This window comes from Gracilinanus agilis, chromosome 4 (genome assembly GCF_016433145.1).
Source record: "Gracilinanus agilis isolate LMUSP501 chromosome 4, AgileGrace, whole genome shotgun sequence".
In the NCBI taxonomy this organism is placed as follows: domain Eukaryota; kingdom Metazoa; phylum Chordata; class Mammalia; order Didelphimorphia; family Didelphidae; genus Gracilinanus; species Gracilinanus agilis.
This window is the reverse complement of record NC_058133.1, coordinates 340,212,432-340,232,776: the sequence shown is the minus strand read 5'-3', so window position 1 is coordinate 340,232,776 and position 20,345 is coordinate 340,212,432. Positions and strand designations below refer to the sequence as shown.

Here is a 20,345-nt window from a genome sequence, read left to right as displayed (position 1 = left end):
GGTTCACCAAGTTTAGTTGATTCTTTAAGGTTCACCAAGTGAGCATGATCCATAAAGAGTGATGCTTTTATTTCTTCATTTATTATTGTTTTTTTCAATAACCTTTTCTACTGCTATTATTATTCTATGCTATTTGTAGCTTTTTTAGTAAGATTTTGAATAATAATGATAACAATGCATATTCTTGCTTCACCCTTGTTCTTATTGGGAAACTTCTAGTTGATGACCATTACAGATAATTTTTGTTCTTGGTTTTAGATACGTGCTAATTGTCAATTTTAAAAAGGTCTGATTTTCTTTATGCTCATTAGTGTTTCTAATAGTAATAGATATTGTAATTTGTTAAAAACTTTTTCTTCACATTTGAGATAATCAATTTTTTTATTTTGTTATTGATATGGTTAAGATATATTTATGGTTTTCCTAATATTGAACCAGTCTTCCATTCCTCTTTTAATTCTTCCTCATTATACTATATAACAGTGATAGTGAACCTTTCAGAGGGGTGGGTGATAATCTTGAGGCATACATGGAGACCCTCTGGCTTTCTAGTAATGAACTGAGGCAAACTCTGTGCTAGGGCAACTGCACTAGTACTCATAGACTAGACTTGATATGTTTTAGAGCAGCAAATTTTCATTTAAATAAATTTACAAGGTGTGGTTATGATTTGAAAAAGATATGGTCAAGCCATATTAGTGTTAAATTCCCAAACCAGGAATTCAGCTCACTGAGATTTTGGCCTCCAGTTTGTTTGCTTGTGGTCTTGTGAAAACCAATCTGTTAGAGAATGTATAGATGGCATGTGAAGAATCTATTGTCTTTAATCTTTACCTAATGGTTTGTCCATTTCATTGAGTTTACAGTATGCTAGCTCTGGTATACCTGTTGCCACTAACATTAAGGCAAGCCTTCTGAAATGTTTCTCATTTCTTGAGTGGTCCTAAAGAGAAGCTTTCTACATCATTTTTTTAATTGTGCAAGTTGATGGAGATTCATATACTGAAAATGGAATTCTTATTCCTTTCATGAAAGCTTAGGTGAAAGAAGGGTTCAAAATTCTAATTTAATTCAAATTTTACCTAAGATGAATTATTTAACCACTAGGTTCCACACTGTTTAACCCACTCTTTGCTTAGACTAAAGAGGAAGTGAACTTCCGCTAAATTCACAGAGCTCGTAACTCAGTAATAAGGAACACGTTAGCAATGCTATTTTGCTAGTTCTTAGTGAAACTTTCTCCTGGATATGAGGAAGCTTCTTTCTTAATCTTAATCTTTATGATTCTTCACAACAAACTAGATAACTACCCCTTTCCCTCTTCAGAATTGTTCTCCTTACTATGAATTCAGAATCTCTTGTTTAGGCTGTGTATTTTCGCTTTGTTTACATAGCTGGGATTCATCTGCCAAGTAAACTTCAAAACAAATCCAGTTGTCTTTGAAGTACTGGAACTACCAAGCTGAGGTCATTTGCATCTATCTCTCCACTAAAATGATAAGGGAGTTTCTTTTCTAGTTGGTTTGTTTTCTTAAAAAAAAATCAAAATGACAACCATTAATGACAAAAAACCTATTGAGACCTTTTCTCCTTTTCCTCGAACTAATGTTATAAAATAATAATATGGAATTGATAAGACAAAAAAGTCTAGTTTAAAGTGAAAATTCCTGGAGACATGCCAGCCTTAAAGACATTTTTCAGAAGGTTTTATCACCTTTTAATCACCACTAAACTTTATCAGATTCTGAATATTCTTGTTGTTTGTTGAAATGTGTTATTAAAAAGCAGTCACTGTTCTCTTTCAGAAAGGAACACTCTCAGTGTAGATAATCTCATTTGAATTTGTCTCCCAGAATTGAGTGTCACTCTTTCATTGGATCAAATTCAATATGCTTAATTTGGTAACATTTATTTGCATATATAGCATATATATAGTGTACATGCATATGTGTAAATGTATGTATGTTTATGCATAGAAGTATGAATGTGTTTAAATAGAATGTACTTAAAGACATACATACACATACATCTAGTGAGAGAGACAGAGAGACAGAGTAATTTTGAAGTAATAATTATTTCATTCTTTGCATTTGCATCCACAGAAACCAGCAGAGTTACTGGCATTATGTAGGGCTAAATAAGTATTTGTGAGTATTTGGAGAGGAGATATATTATGATCAAATGTTAGAGCAGAATCTTTCCTGATAGAGGTGAAATTGTCTCCCCCTGTAAGGGCCATGTACATTGGCATACATGACAGTATATATAAATACATATAGATATATGCATATGCATATGTGTGTATATGCCTATGAATGTATTTGTGTATTGTGTATATGTTTATATGTGGGTGCCAAAAAGGGGCCAAAAATCTGGATTTGGAGGAAGGTCTTTTCTGTTCAGATTTTCACTAGACACTGAATTTTCCACTTACCCACCAGCATTTAAAGGAGAAGTCTAGTTTGAAAAACTTAGGGACAGTCATTTCCAGGTTTTAGAGAGGCAAATACACATATGTACACATATATACACAAATATGCAAATGTGTGTGCCTATTTATTCTGTTCTGTTGAAAGAAAGAAGAAAACAAGTTTAACATCTTGCAAAACCTGGTTCTTGGAAAGTTTTCCTCAGGGTAATGCATTTGCTTCCTAGGTCTTCCCAGGGCATTATCAAATAAAGTTATTGGGATCTTTAGAGAGACATTCCCTCTGTTCTTTCATTTTAAGCTAATTCAGAGGCTGCCATTTATGCAAAAATACACGTGTCCACATGCATGGGGATTGGTGGGTTAATGGGCACTATACAGAATAATGTGAAGGAAAAATAAACCAAAACAATTAATATTTGTCAACAAGAACTATTATTGTGCCAGTTGCAAACCAAATTGCTTTTGTCACCCTAGGTGTACTTTTATATTTTATGATAGAAAAGATATCATTGGAATAAACTTTTGCTAATCAATTAGGTGAGGTTTATTCTTTGAACTTTAAATATGTATATACAGATAGAAAGATAGATAGATAGATAGATAGATAGATAGATAGATAGATAGATAGATAGATAGATAGATGATAGATAGATAGATAGATAGATATACACACATAATGCTCTTTGAAGAAAAAAAGGAAAGAGCTTCATAATTTTGGATGCTGTGAACATTAAGTTGCATCTTCCCAAGTAGAAGTTGAATAAGCCAGTTTCAACAAAAAGAAACTGCTAACATTCAAAGCATCAATGATATTTTAAGGATGATGTAGTTGTGCATATATATATATATGAGACCCAACCTCCTGGTAATTTAAGGAGTAAGGGTTATGGACAAAATAATATACATCATAACAGAAATGGTTTAAGTAACTTATTCTCAGTCTTTGGAGAATGAAAATGGGAATGAATTCTAAAAGTAAAATACACAGGACAAGTGCCGCATGAAGCTGATAACATTAATTGAATAGTGCTGAATTTGTAGCGCACTTACTTTATGTAAACTTTTTTGTCACAGGATTTGTTAAAGTCTAACCTATTTTTAGAACACATTCTCACCATATCTCCTCTATTTCCTTAGTTTAGAAACTAGTCAATAAATTTTGTAAATTGGGGGTCATGGAGTTTTAATAATTTTATTTTAAAATGGTTTCTATGTTGTGGATAGAAAGTGGTTGGTACATTTCCCTAAAGAATATCAACTTGACATTCTTTTGAAGAGATTTTGACTTCTAGATTTGCATTAATAACTATGTGATCCATATGTCTCAAAAATTTCCAGCATGTTAGGAAAATAGGAATTTCAAAATTTTGTCTGCATCACCTTACAACAGAAAGACCATTGGATTTGGATACCATTGATACATCAAGTTTCCATTAAGTATATGTTCTAAAATGTGTGTGTGTGTGTGTGTGTGTGTGTGTGACAGAACCTTTTGGCTACCTGGTGAAACCTATGGACATTTTCTCAAAAATAATGTTTTTAAATGTATTAAATAAAATATATAAGGTATATGTATTTGAAAGGCACCAGAATATGCTTATAGATGTTGTAGCATCTAAGTCTATAGTGGATAGAATAGATAAAACATGAATTGAATCCTATTTCAGACACTTACTATGTTCCCCAAGATACTTTCTTTTAGCTTCATTTTCCTCATTTTTAAATGAGTATAGCACCTACCACAAAAAGTGGTTAAGAGTCAAGTAAGATAGTATATGTAAAGTACTATGCAAACCTTAAAAACTAAATCAGTACTATTTAGCTTTAGTTTCCTGATCTGTAAAATGGAGATAATAGGAATGGCACCACATGAAAGAATTATAAGAATAATTTGAAATAAAATATGTAAAGGATATTCTAAACCCCTAAAGTAGTAGTGAAATATCCTTTGTTGTTGCTATTTTTTTCATAAAATAAAGTGAAGTTAGTTGGGCCTTTTAGAAATGAACTGCTACCCATCTCATCAGCATCACATTTTAACTAACAGAGCTATGATTCTCCACCAGAAGATAAATAGGATTTTCTCTGACTATAGTCTAAAGAGGATGACAAGTGATCATTTGCACTCAGATGACAATTGAATATTTGATAAAGTAACTATGTCATCTAGATAGACTCAAGAGATTCTGATTCTGCTTAATTAATATTTTAGCTGACAATCATGTTTCTGACTTATTGTTCTGCAGATCAAATTTACCTCAATAGACTAGTTTAAATATCTTCATATGTACCTTTAAAAAAAGCAAAGCACAGAGGTGGTAATATTATATTAGCTATCATTTCAGGTTCTTTTAATAAGATTTAAAATTGCATAGTAGATAATTTTCTACAAATGTCAGAACTGGTTCTTGATTTCCTATTTTACTCCACACTGTATTTAGGTAGAACTTCTTTTTATATTAAGTGATTCAAGTATATTTGTAATCTCTATTTAGATAAGAATCACAAAATTGCATTGGATATTGCATTATCTAGTAGGGGAGAAAGTACTGGATTCATATTCTGAGGCCCTCAAGTAAAAATGTCATATTTCTTGGTCTTAATTTCTTCATTTTTCCAGTGATGGAATTGGTGTAGAGGACTGATAAGGCTTTGTCCTACTCCAGAATTTATGATCTTAAAATTTGTCTTTCTAAACAGATCAAATTAACCAGAAAATCCAAGGAACTTCCCCTTCACTTCCTGTGCAGTGTGAATAAATTGCCTGTCTACCATATTTTATTTAGTACATAGGTTGAAGAGAAACATATATTAGTGGAAGGTGCTTCTTCTTTTTCTGTATTTCTAGTTTTCTTTTTTCTCTTTTTCCTTCTTCCTTCCTTCCTTCCTTCCTTCCTTCCTTCCTTCCTTCCTTCCTTCCTTCCTTCCTTCCTTTCTTCCTTTCTTCCTTTCTTATAAGTATGGCAAAAATTTTGAAAAAGTAGATTGGGATTTCCAGACTGTTTTTCTCATGGAATGCTGTTTGTTTGGGGTCTTCAGGGTTTTTTTTTCTTTGAAGCACTTGGGAGAATTTACCAGCTATTTCAAGGGTTTCAAGCCAAACTAACCATCAAACAAGATAAGGGATCAAGGGTGTTTCTGTTGAACTATGGCAAAAAAAAAATTCCAAACAAAGCAAACAAAAGCACCTAAAGAAGAAACAAGATTGTTTCTGAACAGAATATCCTTGAGTCAGTATCTCCTTTTCCATTATAGGAGCTGTGACAGAATGAAAAGGCATCTTCAAAGTAGAGACAGACAGACAGACCTTTTTTTTTTTCCAATTTATTGGATTGTCTTATGACTGCATGGAAAAATCAGCAAGATAGCAGTAATAGAAGCTAAAACTTTGAATCTGTCCCACAACTTTGCATTAACAGTCCCAGAAAAAAATAGAAAATATGCATTAAAAGTTAAACATGTCCTTAGTAGTACATGGCACTTTCACAAACTTGATTATATACTAGGACATGAAAGGCTCACAGGCAAATGAAGTAAAGCAGGAATTTGAAATGCATCTTTTCCAGAACATAATGCTACCAAAATTACACTGAACAAAAGGCTGGAGAATATAAAACAAAAATTTATTGGAAACTAAATAATATTACATTAAAGGATAAGTGCCAAAGAACAAATCATAGAAACATAAACGATTTTATTAAAGAGAAAGACAAGGAGTCAAAATACCAAAATTTTGGGGATGCTGTTAAAGCAATACTTAGAAGGAAATGTATATCTCTAAATGCTTACATCAATAAAATAGAGAAAGAGCATATCAGCAAATTGAATATGTAACAAAAAAAAAGAAAAAGAAAAAGAATAAATTAAATTCATCCAAGTAAACATCCAATTAGTCATCCAGAAAATCAAAGGAGAGAGTAATAAAGTTAAAAGTAGAAAAACCATTGAAGGAGTAAATAAGGATCTGGTTTTAGAAAAAAAATAAAATAGATAAACCATTGGTTAATTTGATCAAAAAAAGAAAGAATATACCCAAATTACCAGTATTAACAATGAAAAGGACAAATGCAACTAATGAAGAAGAAAGTAAAGCATTTTATATTATATTATATATTTTGCCCAATTAAATGTCAATAAATGTGATGCTCTAGGTGGAATAGATGATTATATAAAAAATATAAATTACCCAAATGAATATAAAAGGAAATAGGATACTTAAACAATTTCCTCTCTAAAAAATAAATTGAACAAACCATCCCCAGGACCATATGGATTCAAAAGTGAATTCTACCAAGCATTTAAAGAATGATTAATTTAACTACTAAATAAACTATTTAGGAAAAAAAAGCTGAGAAAATAAATCTACTAAATTCCCTTTATGACACAAATATGTTGTTGATACTTAAAGCAGGAAGAATAAAAACAGAGAAAGAAAACTATGGATCAGTATCCATAATTAATATTGATGAAAAAGGCTTTACACGAAACACTAGCAAGGAGATTACAACAATGTATTACCAGGATCATACACTACACCCAAGTAGCCTTTATACCAAGAATTCAGGGATAGATTAATATTAGGAAAACTATTAGTATAATTGGCCACATCAATAGCAAAACAAACAAAAACCATATGATTTTTTCCATAGATGCAGAAAAGACTCTTGACAAAATACAGTAACCACTCCTATCAAAGATATGAGAATATTGGAATAAGTAGAATATGTTCCTCAAAATGATATATTGCATTGATCTAAAACCATAAGCAAACATTATTTGTAATGAGGATAATCCAGAAGTCTTCCCAGTAAGATTAGTGCTGAAATAAAGATGCCTTTTATCATTACTTGAAGTGCTAGCTGTAGTCATAAGAGAAGAAGAAATTGAAATAATTAGAACAGGAAATGAGGAAATAAAAATATCATTCTGATATTAGAGTATACCTACAGAATCCCAGATAATTAACCAAAATATTAACCAAAAATAATATATTTAACAAAGTTGCATGACATAAAATAAACCCATATAATCCTCGATATTTCTCTATACTACCAATAATGCCCAACAATAGAAAATAGAAAAGAAATCCCATTTTAAATAAGTATAGATGATAGAAATTATTTGGGATCCTACCTTTCAACACAACTCAGGAAGTATATAATCAAAACAATAAATATTTTGTGCATAGTTAGACCTAAATGATTGGAAGAATACTAATTGCTAATATATAGGATAAGCCAATGTGATGCAAATGACAATTCTTCCGAAGTTAATTTTTAATTCCCCCTTCCCATTTCCTGATATCTTTCTCTGAGTTATTTCCCCACAGGATAGAATTGGTAAAGCTTACTGTATTTTAAACTCACTGGCTCAGAGATTAGGATTAACTTCAGGGACACTAGTAAGAGGAATTTAGCTAATGGAGAATGTGAGTATATATCCCAAATTATCAATATCCAGACAATATTCCTAGTTAATAAGGGTTTAATGATATCAGGAAATGGGAAGGGGGAATAAGGCTTAGGGTGAATACGTGAGGAGGAAACTACCTAAACAGTTATGTCTAAAACAGCCCCTTCCCCCAAAGGGAATATGTATCTTGAATGGCTGATCTGCTCTCTAACCATATAAATATTCTTCTTCTAAACCTAGATAGCTAAACTGAGGTAAACATTGATATTGTTGAAAGGTCTAACCAAAGTTAAACAGGTTTGGAAGCCAGAGACTGAATGGCTCCGCTCATAGTCACACAGCTTGCAGAGACAGCTCCCAGATCAGGATCAAGATCCAAGACCCAAGACCTAAGACCTAAGACCTAAGACTCAAGACCCAAGACCCCACAAGAAGGGAGACCTGCCTTTTTATACCAGGACTCCAACTGCCTCTAACTGCCCCCTCTCTCAATGTTCTTGGGAGCACTATAGAATTCTGTGCTACAGCCTGAATCCCTCTCAGCAATATGGATTCCACACTTATTCAATACCATAAAAGTAAAAACAATAACAAAATGAATTTGGAAGTAAAAAATATCAAGGAAATTAATGAAATAAATTAAAGGAAGGAGAATTAGCTCTAAAGGATCTCAAACTAAGACAAAGTGGCAACCATAAAAACAAGACGCTTCTAATTGAGAAATAGAGTGGAGGACCAATGTAATACTCACTCAACATACAATGATAAATGACCATAGAACCTATTTTTTGACAAACCCAAAGACCCAAGCTTTTGAGAGAAAAATTCTGAAAAAAAAACTGCTGGAAAAAACCCTAGAAAACAGTATGGCAGAAAAGAAGAGTAGACAAACACCTTACACCATGTTCCAAAGTAAAGTCAAAATGGTTACATGATTTAGAAATAAATGGCAATATATTAAACATATTTGTGCAGCAGAAAATAGTTTACCCATCATATTTATGGATATGGGAAGAATTTACATTATAAAAAGAGAAAGAGAACACTATGAAATTTAAAATAGATCACTTTTACTACATTAAATTAAAAAGTTTCTGTACAAACTAAATGAATAAAACCAAGATGTAAAGGAAAAAAAAACAAGCTGGAAAAATCAAAATATATAGTGAACTGAGTCAAATTGATAAGAATACAAAACATTTTTCAACTGACAAATTATCCAAGGATACAAAGAAGAAATTATTAGATGAAGGATTAGAACTATCATTAGTTATATGAAAAATTTTCAAATCAATATTAGTTTTAGAAATTCAAATTTAAACAAATCTGAGGGAGCATTGTACCCACTAGCCTATCTAACATGTCAAAGGAAAATTATGAATGTTGGAGGGGTTGTACAAAAATTGGAACACTAAAATCCTGTTGGAGGAACTCTGAATTGATACAACCATTCAGGAACCAGGCCCAAATGGGCATTAAATTGTGCATAATATTTGACCCAGTAATGCCTCTACTGTATCTGTGTCCCAAAGAGATTAAAGAAAGGGGGGAAAACCTTCTTGCACAAAAGTATTTTAGCAGCTATTTTTGTGGGGTCAAAGTACTAGAAACTGAAGTATGTCCATCAATTGACAAATGGCTGAACAATTTGTGATACATACTTCTAATGCAATACTATTGTGCCATAAGAAATGTCAAACAAGAAGATAACACACACACACACACACACACACACATATACACACACAAATAATCTGGAAAGACATGCAAAGTCAAGCAAGCAGAATCAGGACAATACTGTATATTGTAACAACACTAATATATGATGATCAAGTATAAATGACAACTATTTTCAAAAATGCAAGGATCTAGTAAAATTGCAATGGACTTGTGATGAAAATGAATATGCAGTTATAGAAAGAGCTTTCAGTCATAATTCAGGTTAAAATGTACTATTCTTGGGAGCAGCTGGGTGTCTCAGTGGATTGAGAGCCAGGCCTAGAGAGGGGAGTTCCTACATTCAAATCTGTCCTCAGACACTTCCTAGCTGTGTGACCCTGGTAAAGTCACTTAATCCCCATTACCTAGCCCATACCACTCTTCTGCCTTGGAGCCAATACAGTGTATTGGCTCCAAGACAGAAGGTAAGGGTTTAAAAAAATGTATTATTCTTCGATTTATTTCCTCCATTAGTATTTTCCTCTAGGGTAAACAATGTGTCTTGTTTTACAACATGAAGAATATGTAAATATGTATTATATGATAATATAAATACAACCAGCATCATATTACCAATCTTATGGGGAGGGGAAAGGGTGGGAGGGAGGGATATAACATGGATTCCAAAATGTTCAAAAAATGGATATTGAAAATTTTATTGAAGTAAAATGATAAATTTTAGAGGTAATGTAGTAAAATTGGGACACTAATGTACCATTAGTGGAGTTGTGAACTGATCCAATTATTCTGGAGGGTAATTTGGAGCTATCTCCAAAGGAGTATAAAACTGTTTACCTCTACTGTTTGTATCCAGAGATTTTTAAAAACGGGAAAGTACCTAATAGTACAACAATATTTATAGCTGCTTTTTTTGAGGTAGCAAATAATTGAAAATTGAGAGGATGTCCATCAATTGGGTAATAGCTGAAAAATTATGGTATATGACAGTGATGGGCAAACTATTCCCCTTGGGCCAGATCCAGGCTGTAGTTTTCCCATCACTGCCTTAAGCAATTCTCTAATCACTACATCTGGATGTGGGGGCATTGTGCTTAGGGAATTGCTTAAGGCAGTGATGGGCAAACTACAGCCTGGATCTGGCCCAAGGGGAATAGTTTGCCCATCGCTGGTATATGATGGTGATAGAATACTTCTGTATTATAAGAAAAGATATGATGAGCATAATGATTTCAGAAAAAAAATGGAAAGACCTACATGAACTGATGCAAAGTGAAACAGGCAGAATCAGGAGAACATTGTACACAGTAATAGCAATATTGTGCAGTGATCAACTGTAGCAACACAATGATCCAGAACAATTCTGAAAGATTTATGACAAAGAATGCTATCAACCTTCAGAGAAAAAAAAACTGTTGGAATTATAATGCCTTTCAAAGCATACTTTTTCACTTTAGTTTACGTTTTTATTTTTGGATTTGGGTTTTATGAAGTTTTTTTCTTACAACAATGACCAATGTAGAATTGTTTCAGATAATGATACATGTATAATTGTGATATTGGAAATTTGGGAGTCCTTGAACTAATTTTAAGGTCCCTAATCTAAATTTCCTGAGGACATTTAGGGTTCTTGAAAATTTAGGGCTTGTAAGCCAGGAATCCTGGGAAATGTAGTTTCAAGAGCCCTAAATATCCAACAGGAAGTTTAGATCAGGGACCTCAAAATTAGTTCAAGGACCCTCAAATTTCCAATATCACAATAATCCAGGTTACATTGTTCATAATCTCTAAGAGGGGACAGGGAATGGAGGAAGGGAGACTATTTGGAACTATAATGTCCTAAAATAAGTCAATATTTCTTATTATATATAATTGAGAAAATAAAATATAAAAAACCCTAAAATTGTATTCACATGTAATCTAGAAAAAAATTAAAGCAAAACAGGATGAAGCATGGCTCCCTGGAGAAATTACTTTTTTTTTTCTTTAATGTGTGCACTTTTATTTGAAATGGTCTTAAGTCAGTGTACAGGTAAAGCTCCTCCCCTCCCCCAAGTACTGGCACCAATCTCATTAAACTCCCAGAGAGACTGTTAAAGTCTTCATACACATCTATGTTGGAGGCAGGGAGAGAATTTAGGGAGCCATTCGTTATGGCTGACAATTTAAAAAAAAAAAAAGGAACAAGTATTAAGGCTGAAGATAGAAAAATTTTTTTTAAGGATTACATAATTTACATGTAAAGCAATACTACTGCCAACCCCCACCACCTACCCCTGGTCTGGATTTTAAGTCGCTCTCTGCCCCTGTGGGGATAGAACAAGATGGCCTTCATAGAGGCAAGTAACTCTCTGTAACAATGCATTATACAATATTTGGAATGACTTATTAAAAAAAATGTACAATCAGAGTCCTGAAGACGCACTGTAGAACTTTGGGGATGTTTGCCTCCAACATTACTTTAGACTGCTCATCACCTTCACCATTCCAGTTTTTAAATCCTGAGTCAAACGCCAAAAAAAAAAAATAAATAACAAATAAAGCCATGCCAATCTCATCTCTTTTTTGGGGGCAATTATCATGTCACACCCTTTGACAAAAAAAACAACCAAGAAAAAAAAAAACAAACAACACCAACAGTCCATTTAGAAGCATTTGCGGTGGACAATGGAAGGCCCAGATTCATCTTACTCCTGCTTACTGATCCACATCTGTTGGAAGGTGGAGAGGGAGGCCAGGATGGAGCCTCCAATCCAGACGGAGTATTTGCGCTCAGGTGGGGCAATGATCTTGATTTTCATCGTGCTGGGGGCTAGGGCTGTAATCTCCTTTTGCATCCTGTCAGCAATGCCTGTGTACATGGTGGTACCACCAGACAGTACGGTATTGGCATACAAATCCTTACGGATGTCAACATCACACTTCATGATTGAGTTGAAGGTAGTTTCATGGATTCCACAGGACTCCATGCCTAAGAAAGATGGCTGGAAGAGAGCCTCTGGGCACCGGAACCTCTCATTGCCAATGGTGATAACCTGACCATCGGGGAGCTCGTAGCTCTTCTCCAGAGTAGAGCTGGGCGCAGCGGTAGCTATCTCCTGCTCGAAGTCAAGGGCTACATAACACAGCTTCTCCTTGATGTCACGCACGATTTCCCTCTCGGCTGTGGTGGTGAAACTGTATCCTCTCTCAGTGAGGATCTTCATGAGGTAATCCCTCAGATCACGGCCAGCCAGATCCAGACGGAGAATGGCATGGGGAAGGGTATAACCTTCATAGATGGGCACAGTGTGTGTCACACCATCACCTGAGTCCATCACAATACCAGTGGTACGACCAGAGGCATACAGGGACAGCACAGCCTGAATGGCGATGTACATAGCTGGGGTGCTGAAGGTCTCAAACATGATCTGTGTCATCTTTTCTCTGTTGGCTTTGGGGTTCAGGGGGGCTTCTGTGAGCAGTACAGGGTGCTCTTCAGGGTCCACACGGAGTTCATTGTAGAAAGTGTGATGCCAGATCTTCTCCATGTCATCCCAGTTGGTGACAATACCATGTTCAATGGGGTACTTCAGGGTCAGAATACCTCTCTTGCTCTGGGCTTCATCCCCCACGCAGCTGTCTTTCTGGCCCATACCCACCATCACACCCTGATGTCTGGGGCGCCCCACAATGGAAGGGAAGACAGCCCAAGGGGCATCGTCTCCTGCAAAGCCAGCTTTGCACATACAGGATCCATTGTCAACAAGGAGCGCAGCAATATCATCATCCATGGCGAACTTTAAAGTTGCAAGTTTAAACCTTTAAGAGAGAGGAGGTGGTGCCGCACCTGAAGGCAGGGGGGAGGCAAGTGCACTCTGGGTGAAAGAGATCACAGCTCGAGAAATTACTTTTTATTATATCATCTATGTATCTATAATTAGCATAAGGTTTTAAATTTATTGTTGCTTTGTTTTTATATTTACTTATTAGTTCGTTGGATTCCAGAGGAACCAGCTGAAATTATTCCATTTGATACTTTGAATTTTCATGGAACATAGAATAAGAATAAAGCTGGAAGAACTAACAGCTATAACTCTCATTTTATTGATGAGGAAACCGAGGTCCAAAGATGTTATATGAGTTACTAGGGCTATTAAGGAATAGTGAGTGTAGGAGCAATGATTTGAATCTAGGTCCTGTGACTTCAACCCTGACACTTATTCCAGTGCCCTATGGAATGGACAGAGCAGAGATTAAAATAAAAACATTTCAATATTCATATACTCTATTGCAAAGCAATCTGTTAGCAATAGTTGCTTTCCAGGCCTTTATTTAATTTCATATAAACATACCCAAAGAGTTATTTACTTGCTTCTTAAAGAATCAGTGGAGTACTGGAAAGAATTACTTGAATGTACATTAATATTTTAGATTGATGTGGTGTTATTACCCTTATTTGAGGCACTTGGAAAGTTATATAAAGATATTTCATTAGATTTAAGAATTGAAGATTAGTAATCAGTGGAAAGTCAGTGTCATCTTTATTTTACCACCATGCTTGTATTGGCTATTGTTACCAAAGTAAATATGTTGAAATTTAACTTCAATATTTTTTTAAGCTTCAAGATTTCTTAACATCAAAAATTTCTATGTGAGCTATTTAAAATATAAGTAAAAATAACTTTCAGACTAAATCTAATTCATAAAAGCTGCAAATTCTAGTGAACAAACATTGGTTATTTATTCCTGAGGAAGGAAAGGGCATAGTGTTATTTTTGAAATGACCCCTAGATACACAGATTGAAATAACCTCATTCTTATTTTTGAAAATGTACAACTGTTGTTTTTGTCCCCTGTTGGAGCTCTATCATTGCCCAGTTGATACTGAATCAGAAATAGATGCCAGTGGGCTAAACTATTATTCTGCTTACAGCTACAGCTGCAGCTGTGTCATCCTGTCTAAAATTTATTCCTGGAAAAGCAACATATGCAAGCATGTCTTTGGAAAGGTAAGTATTTCTTTGTAGTTTTCTTGAAAATCTCAAGTAAACCATTGGCACCTAGACCTTTAAGAGCTAAGTTGTCTGGAGAAGATACCCGAAAAGCCATAAAAGTGTTCATACACTTTGACCTAGCAATATCATTACTAGGTATGTATCCTAAAGAGATTAAAAATAGGGCAAAAAGACCTAAGTGCACACAAATATTTCTAATAGCTCTTTTTAGTGGTTGTGAAGAACTGGAATATGAAGGGATATCTTTCAGCCATTAAATTGTGGTAGGCCTGAACAAGTTTTCTTATATGATTATAATGGAATACTATTATGCCAAAATTAATTACAATCAAAATAGAACCTGGAAAAACTTATATGAAGCGATACAAAGAGAAGTAAGCAGAATCTGGAGAGCATTGTACACAATAACAACAGTAATATAAAATGATCAACTATGAATGACTTTATTATTAGCAATGCAAGAATTTAAGACAATTCTAAAGGACTAAAGATGAAAAAGGCTATCATTTGCTAAAGAAGGAGTTGATGGAATCTGAATGCAGATTGAATCATGTAATTCTTCACTTTATTTCTGTCTTCAGTTTTTCTTTAGTATAAGCACTTTGTATCTCCATTTATATATAACAAACATAGAAATATGATTTACATTATAGCACATGTACAGCCTATGTAATATCCCCTATCTTGGAGAGCAGGGAAGGGTGGGAAGGAATGAGAGAGTATGAATCACAAAATGTCAGAAAGAAAAATAAAATTGTATTTGCATATAATCTGTAAAAATAGGATTTGTTTTAATTAAAAGAACCAAATTATCTAATTTTTCCTCTGGATTAAAATAGTCACATTGGCAACTTAATATATTGTGGCAAAATTATAGCCCATTCCAGTCATTTAATATCTCTGATTGCTTATTTCTCTTCATGAGTGATAATATTATTTACTTCAGTCCATTTAACTTTTCTCCCTGTTTTTAATTTAATGTTGTAAATGTTTAAAAGTAATGGTTTGATAATAAATCTATACCTGAACATGAAAGATAATAGATCAACCAGTAAATATTTACCAAATTCTTAAAATGTACAAGATATCATGCTTTGGTAGGTGGGGAAAACTGTTATTCACTGGTTCAGTCATGTCTGATTCTTCATTTTCATTCCTTTGAGTTTCTTTTATTTCCAGCTGCCTTATGGAATCATTAGCTTTCATTTGTTCAGTTTTGATTTTTAGGGTGCCATTTTCTTGCTTGAGGTTAAGTAATTCATTTTTTTCGATCTCTCATTTTCTCTTCAAATTTTTCTTCTACCTCTCATACTTGTATTATCATTCTTTTGTGGGGGTCTATCAGGAATTTTGTCTTTGAGGTTTTATATATTTCCATTTTGGAAATGTTGTGCTCTTCTGGGCTTGCATTATGGTCTTCTCTGTTGCTGCAACGGTTTTCCAGGGTTCAAGATTTTTGTCTTTTGCTCATTGTGGAAGGCTTTTTCAGGACTTTACATATATGTTGAAGTTCATCTCCATTCCTAGAGGGGAGAGAGAATACTATGCTGTGGTTTACCCAAGTGTCATGTGCTTTGAATTGAGTTGGATTCCCTGTCTCAGATGCCAGCTCTCCTCAGAGATGCAAGCACTAGGTTTCTCCTTCTATTTAAGGTTCCTCCTGGGGGTGCTTTCGCTGGTCCACTCATCATGCTGGTAAGCATGTTCTGGGTTATTCAGTTTACCTGATCTCCCCTCTTATTCCAGTGAAATGAATCTTTCCTTCTGACCCTCTGTTTTCTTTTCTTGAAAATTTCTTTCTGTCTTTTTGTTAGTTCTTCTAAAAAATTTGTATTGAGGCAGGTTTTTGGTTTTTTGGAAGTGAATTTGGGAGATCTTAGAGCAATCTTTACTCTGCCGTCTTGGCTGCTATAAATGGAAGTCTTCAACCCTAAATCCAAGTGTTCAGTTCTAACTGTTGCTACTTCATCCACATAGAGATTTCTTGGTGGAAAAGTAAGATGATCTGATACCCCCATGACTTTGAGGACTTGCTGCAATTTATTGTGATCTACAAAGTCAAAGGCTTTCATGTTGTTAATGAAACAATAGATTTTTTCTGGTACTCTTTTACTTTCTCCATAATCCAGGAAATGTTGGCAATCTTGTCTGTAATTCCTTAGCCTCTTTGAAAACTAACCAGATCTTCTGGTAATTCTTTATTTATATATTACCAATCCTTAGCTTGCAGAATCTTAAGTTAACCTTCTTGTCATTTGAAATAAATGTAATTGTGTTTAATTTGAGCATTTTGCAGATTACCCTTCTTTAGGATTGGAACAAAGTGATCTTTTCCAATCCAGTGACTGCTGTTGAAATTTCCAAATTTTCTGACATATTGAGTAAAGCACTGTATTTTTTTGTTTGTTCTATTTTTTATTTTAGAAAAAATATTTAGTTGATTTAGAATATTTTTCCATGGTTACATGATACATGTACTTTCCCTCTCCTCCTTCCACCCTCCTCCTGTGGCCAATGAGCAGTTTTACATATGTAAAACCCATTCCGCTGGGATTTACATGTCATTAGCCAAGACCTTTTTCCATGTTATTAATATTTGCATTAGGGTGACTGTTTAGAGACTGCATCCCCAATCACATGCCCATTGACCCATGTGATCAAGCAATTGTGTTTCTTCTGTGTTTCTACTTCCACAGTTCTTTCTCTGGATGTGGATAGCTTTCTTTCTCATAGGTCCCTCAGGATTGTCCTGGATTTTGCATTGCTGCAGGTAAAGAAGTCCATTACATTTGACAGTGCCATAGTTTATTCATTTCTATGTATAATGTTCTCCTGATTCTGCTCCTAGCATTCTGCATCAATTCAAGGAGGCTGTTCTTGTTTATATGGAATTCCTCCAGTTCATTATTTCTTTTAGCACAATAGTATTCCATCACCAACAGATACCACAATTTTTTCAGTCATTACCCAATCGAAGGGCATCACCACATTTTCCAATTTTTTGCCACCACAAAGAGAGCTGCTACAAATATTTATGTACAAGGCTTTTTCCTTATTATCTCTTTGGGGTATAAAGCAGCAGTGATATGGCTGGATCAAAGGGCAGGCATTTTTTTTTAAATTTTAAACCCTTAACTTCTGTGTATTGACTTATAGGTGGAAGATTGGTAAGGGTAGGCAATGGGGGTCAAGTGACTTGCCCAGGGTCACACAGCTGGGAAGTGTCTGAGGCTGGATTTGAACCTAGGACCTCCTGTTTCTAGGCCTGGCTCTCAATCCACTGAGCTACCCAGCTGCCCCCAAAGGGCAGGCATTTTTTTAAAGAACTTTGGGCATAGTTCCAAATCACCATCCAGAATGATTGGCTCAATTCACAACTCCACCAGCAATGCAGTAATGTCCCAATATTGCCACATGCCCTCCAACAGATTGGCCAATATGACAGCAAGTAATAAATGTTGTCATTCTCTTCAATGAAATTATTAATTGTTTCTATGATTTGTTCTTTAAATAACAAATTTTGGAGAATCATTATTTACCTTTCAATTATTTTTTTGCCTCTGCATGTAACCTTGCTAATTATTATTTTATTGCATTATGATCTGAAAAGGTTGTATTTATTGTTTCCTCTTTTTTGCATTTGTTTGTCATGTTTTTATGTCCTAGAAACATGGTCAATATTTGTAAATGTACCCTTTGCTGCTGAAAAGAAAGCGTGGTCCTTTTTGTCCATCTTTGTTTTGCTCCATATATCTATTAACTCCAATTTTTCTAAGATTTCATTCACATCTCTTACCTCTTTCGTGTTTATTTTTGGTTTGATTTATCTAGATCAGAAAGAGGTAGGTTCAAGTCTTCCAATAGTATAGTTTTATCTATTTTCTCCTTAAACTACAATAGTTACTCCTTTAAAAATCTGAGTAATATACCATTTGGTGCATACATGTTGAGTAATGATATTTCCTCATTGTCTGTACTGCCTTTTATCAGGATGTAATAACCTTCCCTATATCTTTTAATCAGATTCATTGTTACTTTGGCTTTGTCATATATCATGATTGCTACTCCTGCCTTCTTTGATGTGCATTAGATTTTGCTCCAGACTTTTACCTTTATCCTGTGTCTATCTGCCTTATGTGTGTTTCCTGTAGACAACATATGGAAAGATTTTAGTTGCTAATCCACTCTGCTATTTTCTTCCATTTAATGGGTGAGTTCATCCCATTCACATTCAGAGTTATGATTACCACCTATGTATTCCCCAACATTTTGATTTCCTCTCCTAGTCCTGACCTTTCTTCTTTCACTATTTCTTTCTATACCAGTGTTTTTTCTTTAATCAGTGCCTATAATCCCCTCCCATATTTAACATCCCTTTCTAAGTCCTCCTTTCTTATTCCTCTCTTATTTTTCTTTAGGGTCTATTAAAGTCCATCACATCTCCCTTTCCCTCCATTTTTGTACTCCCCACCCTACTCCCCTCTAATATATTTCCTCTCAACTTTCCTGTAGAGTAAGATGGATTTTGATACCCCAATGCATCTAGATGCTCTTTGCTCTCAGAATTAATTCCAGTGAGAGTAAGGTTTAAATATTACCTATTAGCTCTCTCTTTCTCCTTATAGATTATAGATCTTATAGATTATACCAATGATGGGCAAACTATAGCCCACGGGCAAGATGTGGCCCCCTGAAATGTTCTGTCCAGTTGCACAACATTATTCATAATCTGACGAATATGAGTAGGATACAATACAATGAAATTTTGAAAGAGTTGCCTTATAAACAGACTGACAGATGAGCATTTCCTTTCCTTTGGCCCCCTCTTTAAAAACTTTGCCCATCACTGTATTATCCTATTTTTCTCATTCCTTTAAGTTCCTCTTGGTGCCATCTTATATTTGCCCCATTATTTTTTTATTTTTTATTATTAATTTTTTAATTTTTATTTTTTAGAAAAAATTTCCATGGTTCCATGATTCATGTTTATACTTTCCCCTTCACACCCACTTCACCACCATCCCCCATAGACGAAGCTCATTTCCACTGGTTTTAACATGTTTCATCGAACAAGACTGATTTCCGTATTATTGATAGTTGCATTGGTGTGGTCCTTTAGAGTCTACATCCCTAACCATGTCCACATCAACACATGTGTTCAAGCAGTTATTTTTCTTCTGCTTTTCCACTCCTGTAGTTCTTCCTCTGAATGTGGGTAGCGTTCTTTTCCTTAAGTCCCTCAGAGTTGTCCTGGATCATTGCATTGGTGCTAGTATAGAAGTCCATTACATTCTACTTTACCACAGTATACCAGTCTCTGTGTACAATGTTCTTCTAGCTCTGCTCCTTTCGCTTTGCATCAATTCCTAGAGATCATTCCAGTTCACATGGAATTCCTCCACTTTATTATTCCTTTGAGCACAATAGTAGTCCATCACCAGTATATACCACAATTTGGTCAGCCATTCCCCAACTGAATGTCATACCCTAATTTTGCAGGTTTTTGCCACCACAAAGAGCATGGCTATAAATATTTTTGTACAAGTCTTTTTATCTATGATCTCTTTGGGGTACAAACCTAGCATTGGTATGGCTTGATCCAAGGTCAGGCAGTCTTTTAGAGCTCTTTGGGCACAGTTCCAAATTACCATCCATAATGGTTGGATCAGTTCACAACTCCACCAGCATTGCATCAAGGTCAATTTTGCCACATCCCCTCCAAAATTCATTATTCTCCTCTGCTATCATTTTAGCCAATCTGCTAGGTGTGAGGTAGTACCTCAGAGTTATTTTGATTGGCATTTCTCTAATTATTAGAGATTTAGAAC

General features: G+C 34.7%; 1 protein-coding gene across 2 annotated transcripts; it reads right to left on the bottom strand.

Moving 5' to 3' along the window:
• Positions 1–12,207: 12,207 nt before the first annotated feature.
• On the bottom strand, positions 12,208–13,293 carry LOC123247581 (actin, cytoplasmic 1-like). 2 transcript variants are annotated; one of them, XM_044676513.1, is made up of 2 exons: positions 13,168–13,248; positions 12,208–13,041 (listed from the first exon to the last, which is right to left on the bottom strand). In XM_044676513.1, the coding sequence occupies exons 1-2, from the start codon at positions 13,246–13,248 to the stop codon at positions 12,208–12,210; spliced, it is 915 nt and encodes a 304-aa protein (XP_044532448.1). The 2 variants fall into 2 exon arrangements, with proteins under 2 accessions (XP_044532448.1, XP_044532447.1); XM_044676512.1 differs by having other exon boundaries at positions 12,208–13,293.
• Between the last annotated feature and the right edge of the window lie 7,052 nt (positions 13,294–20,345).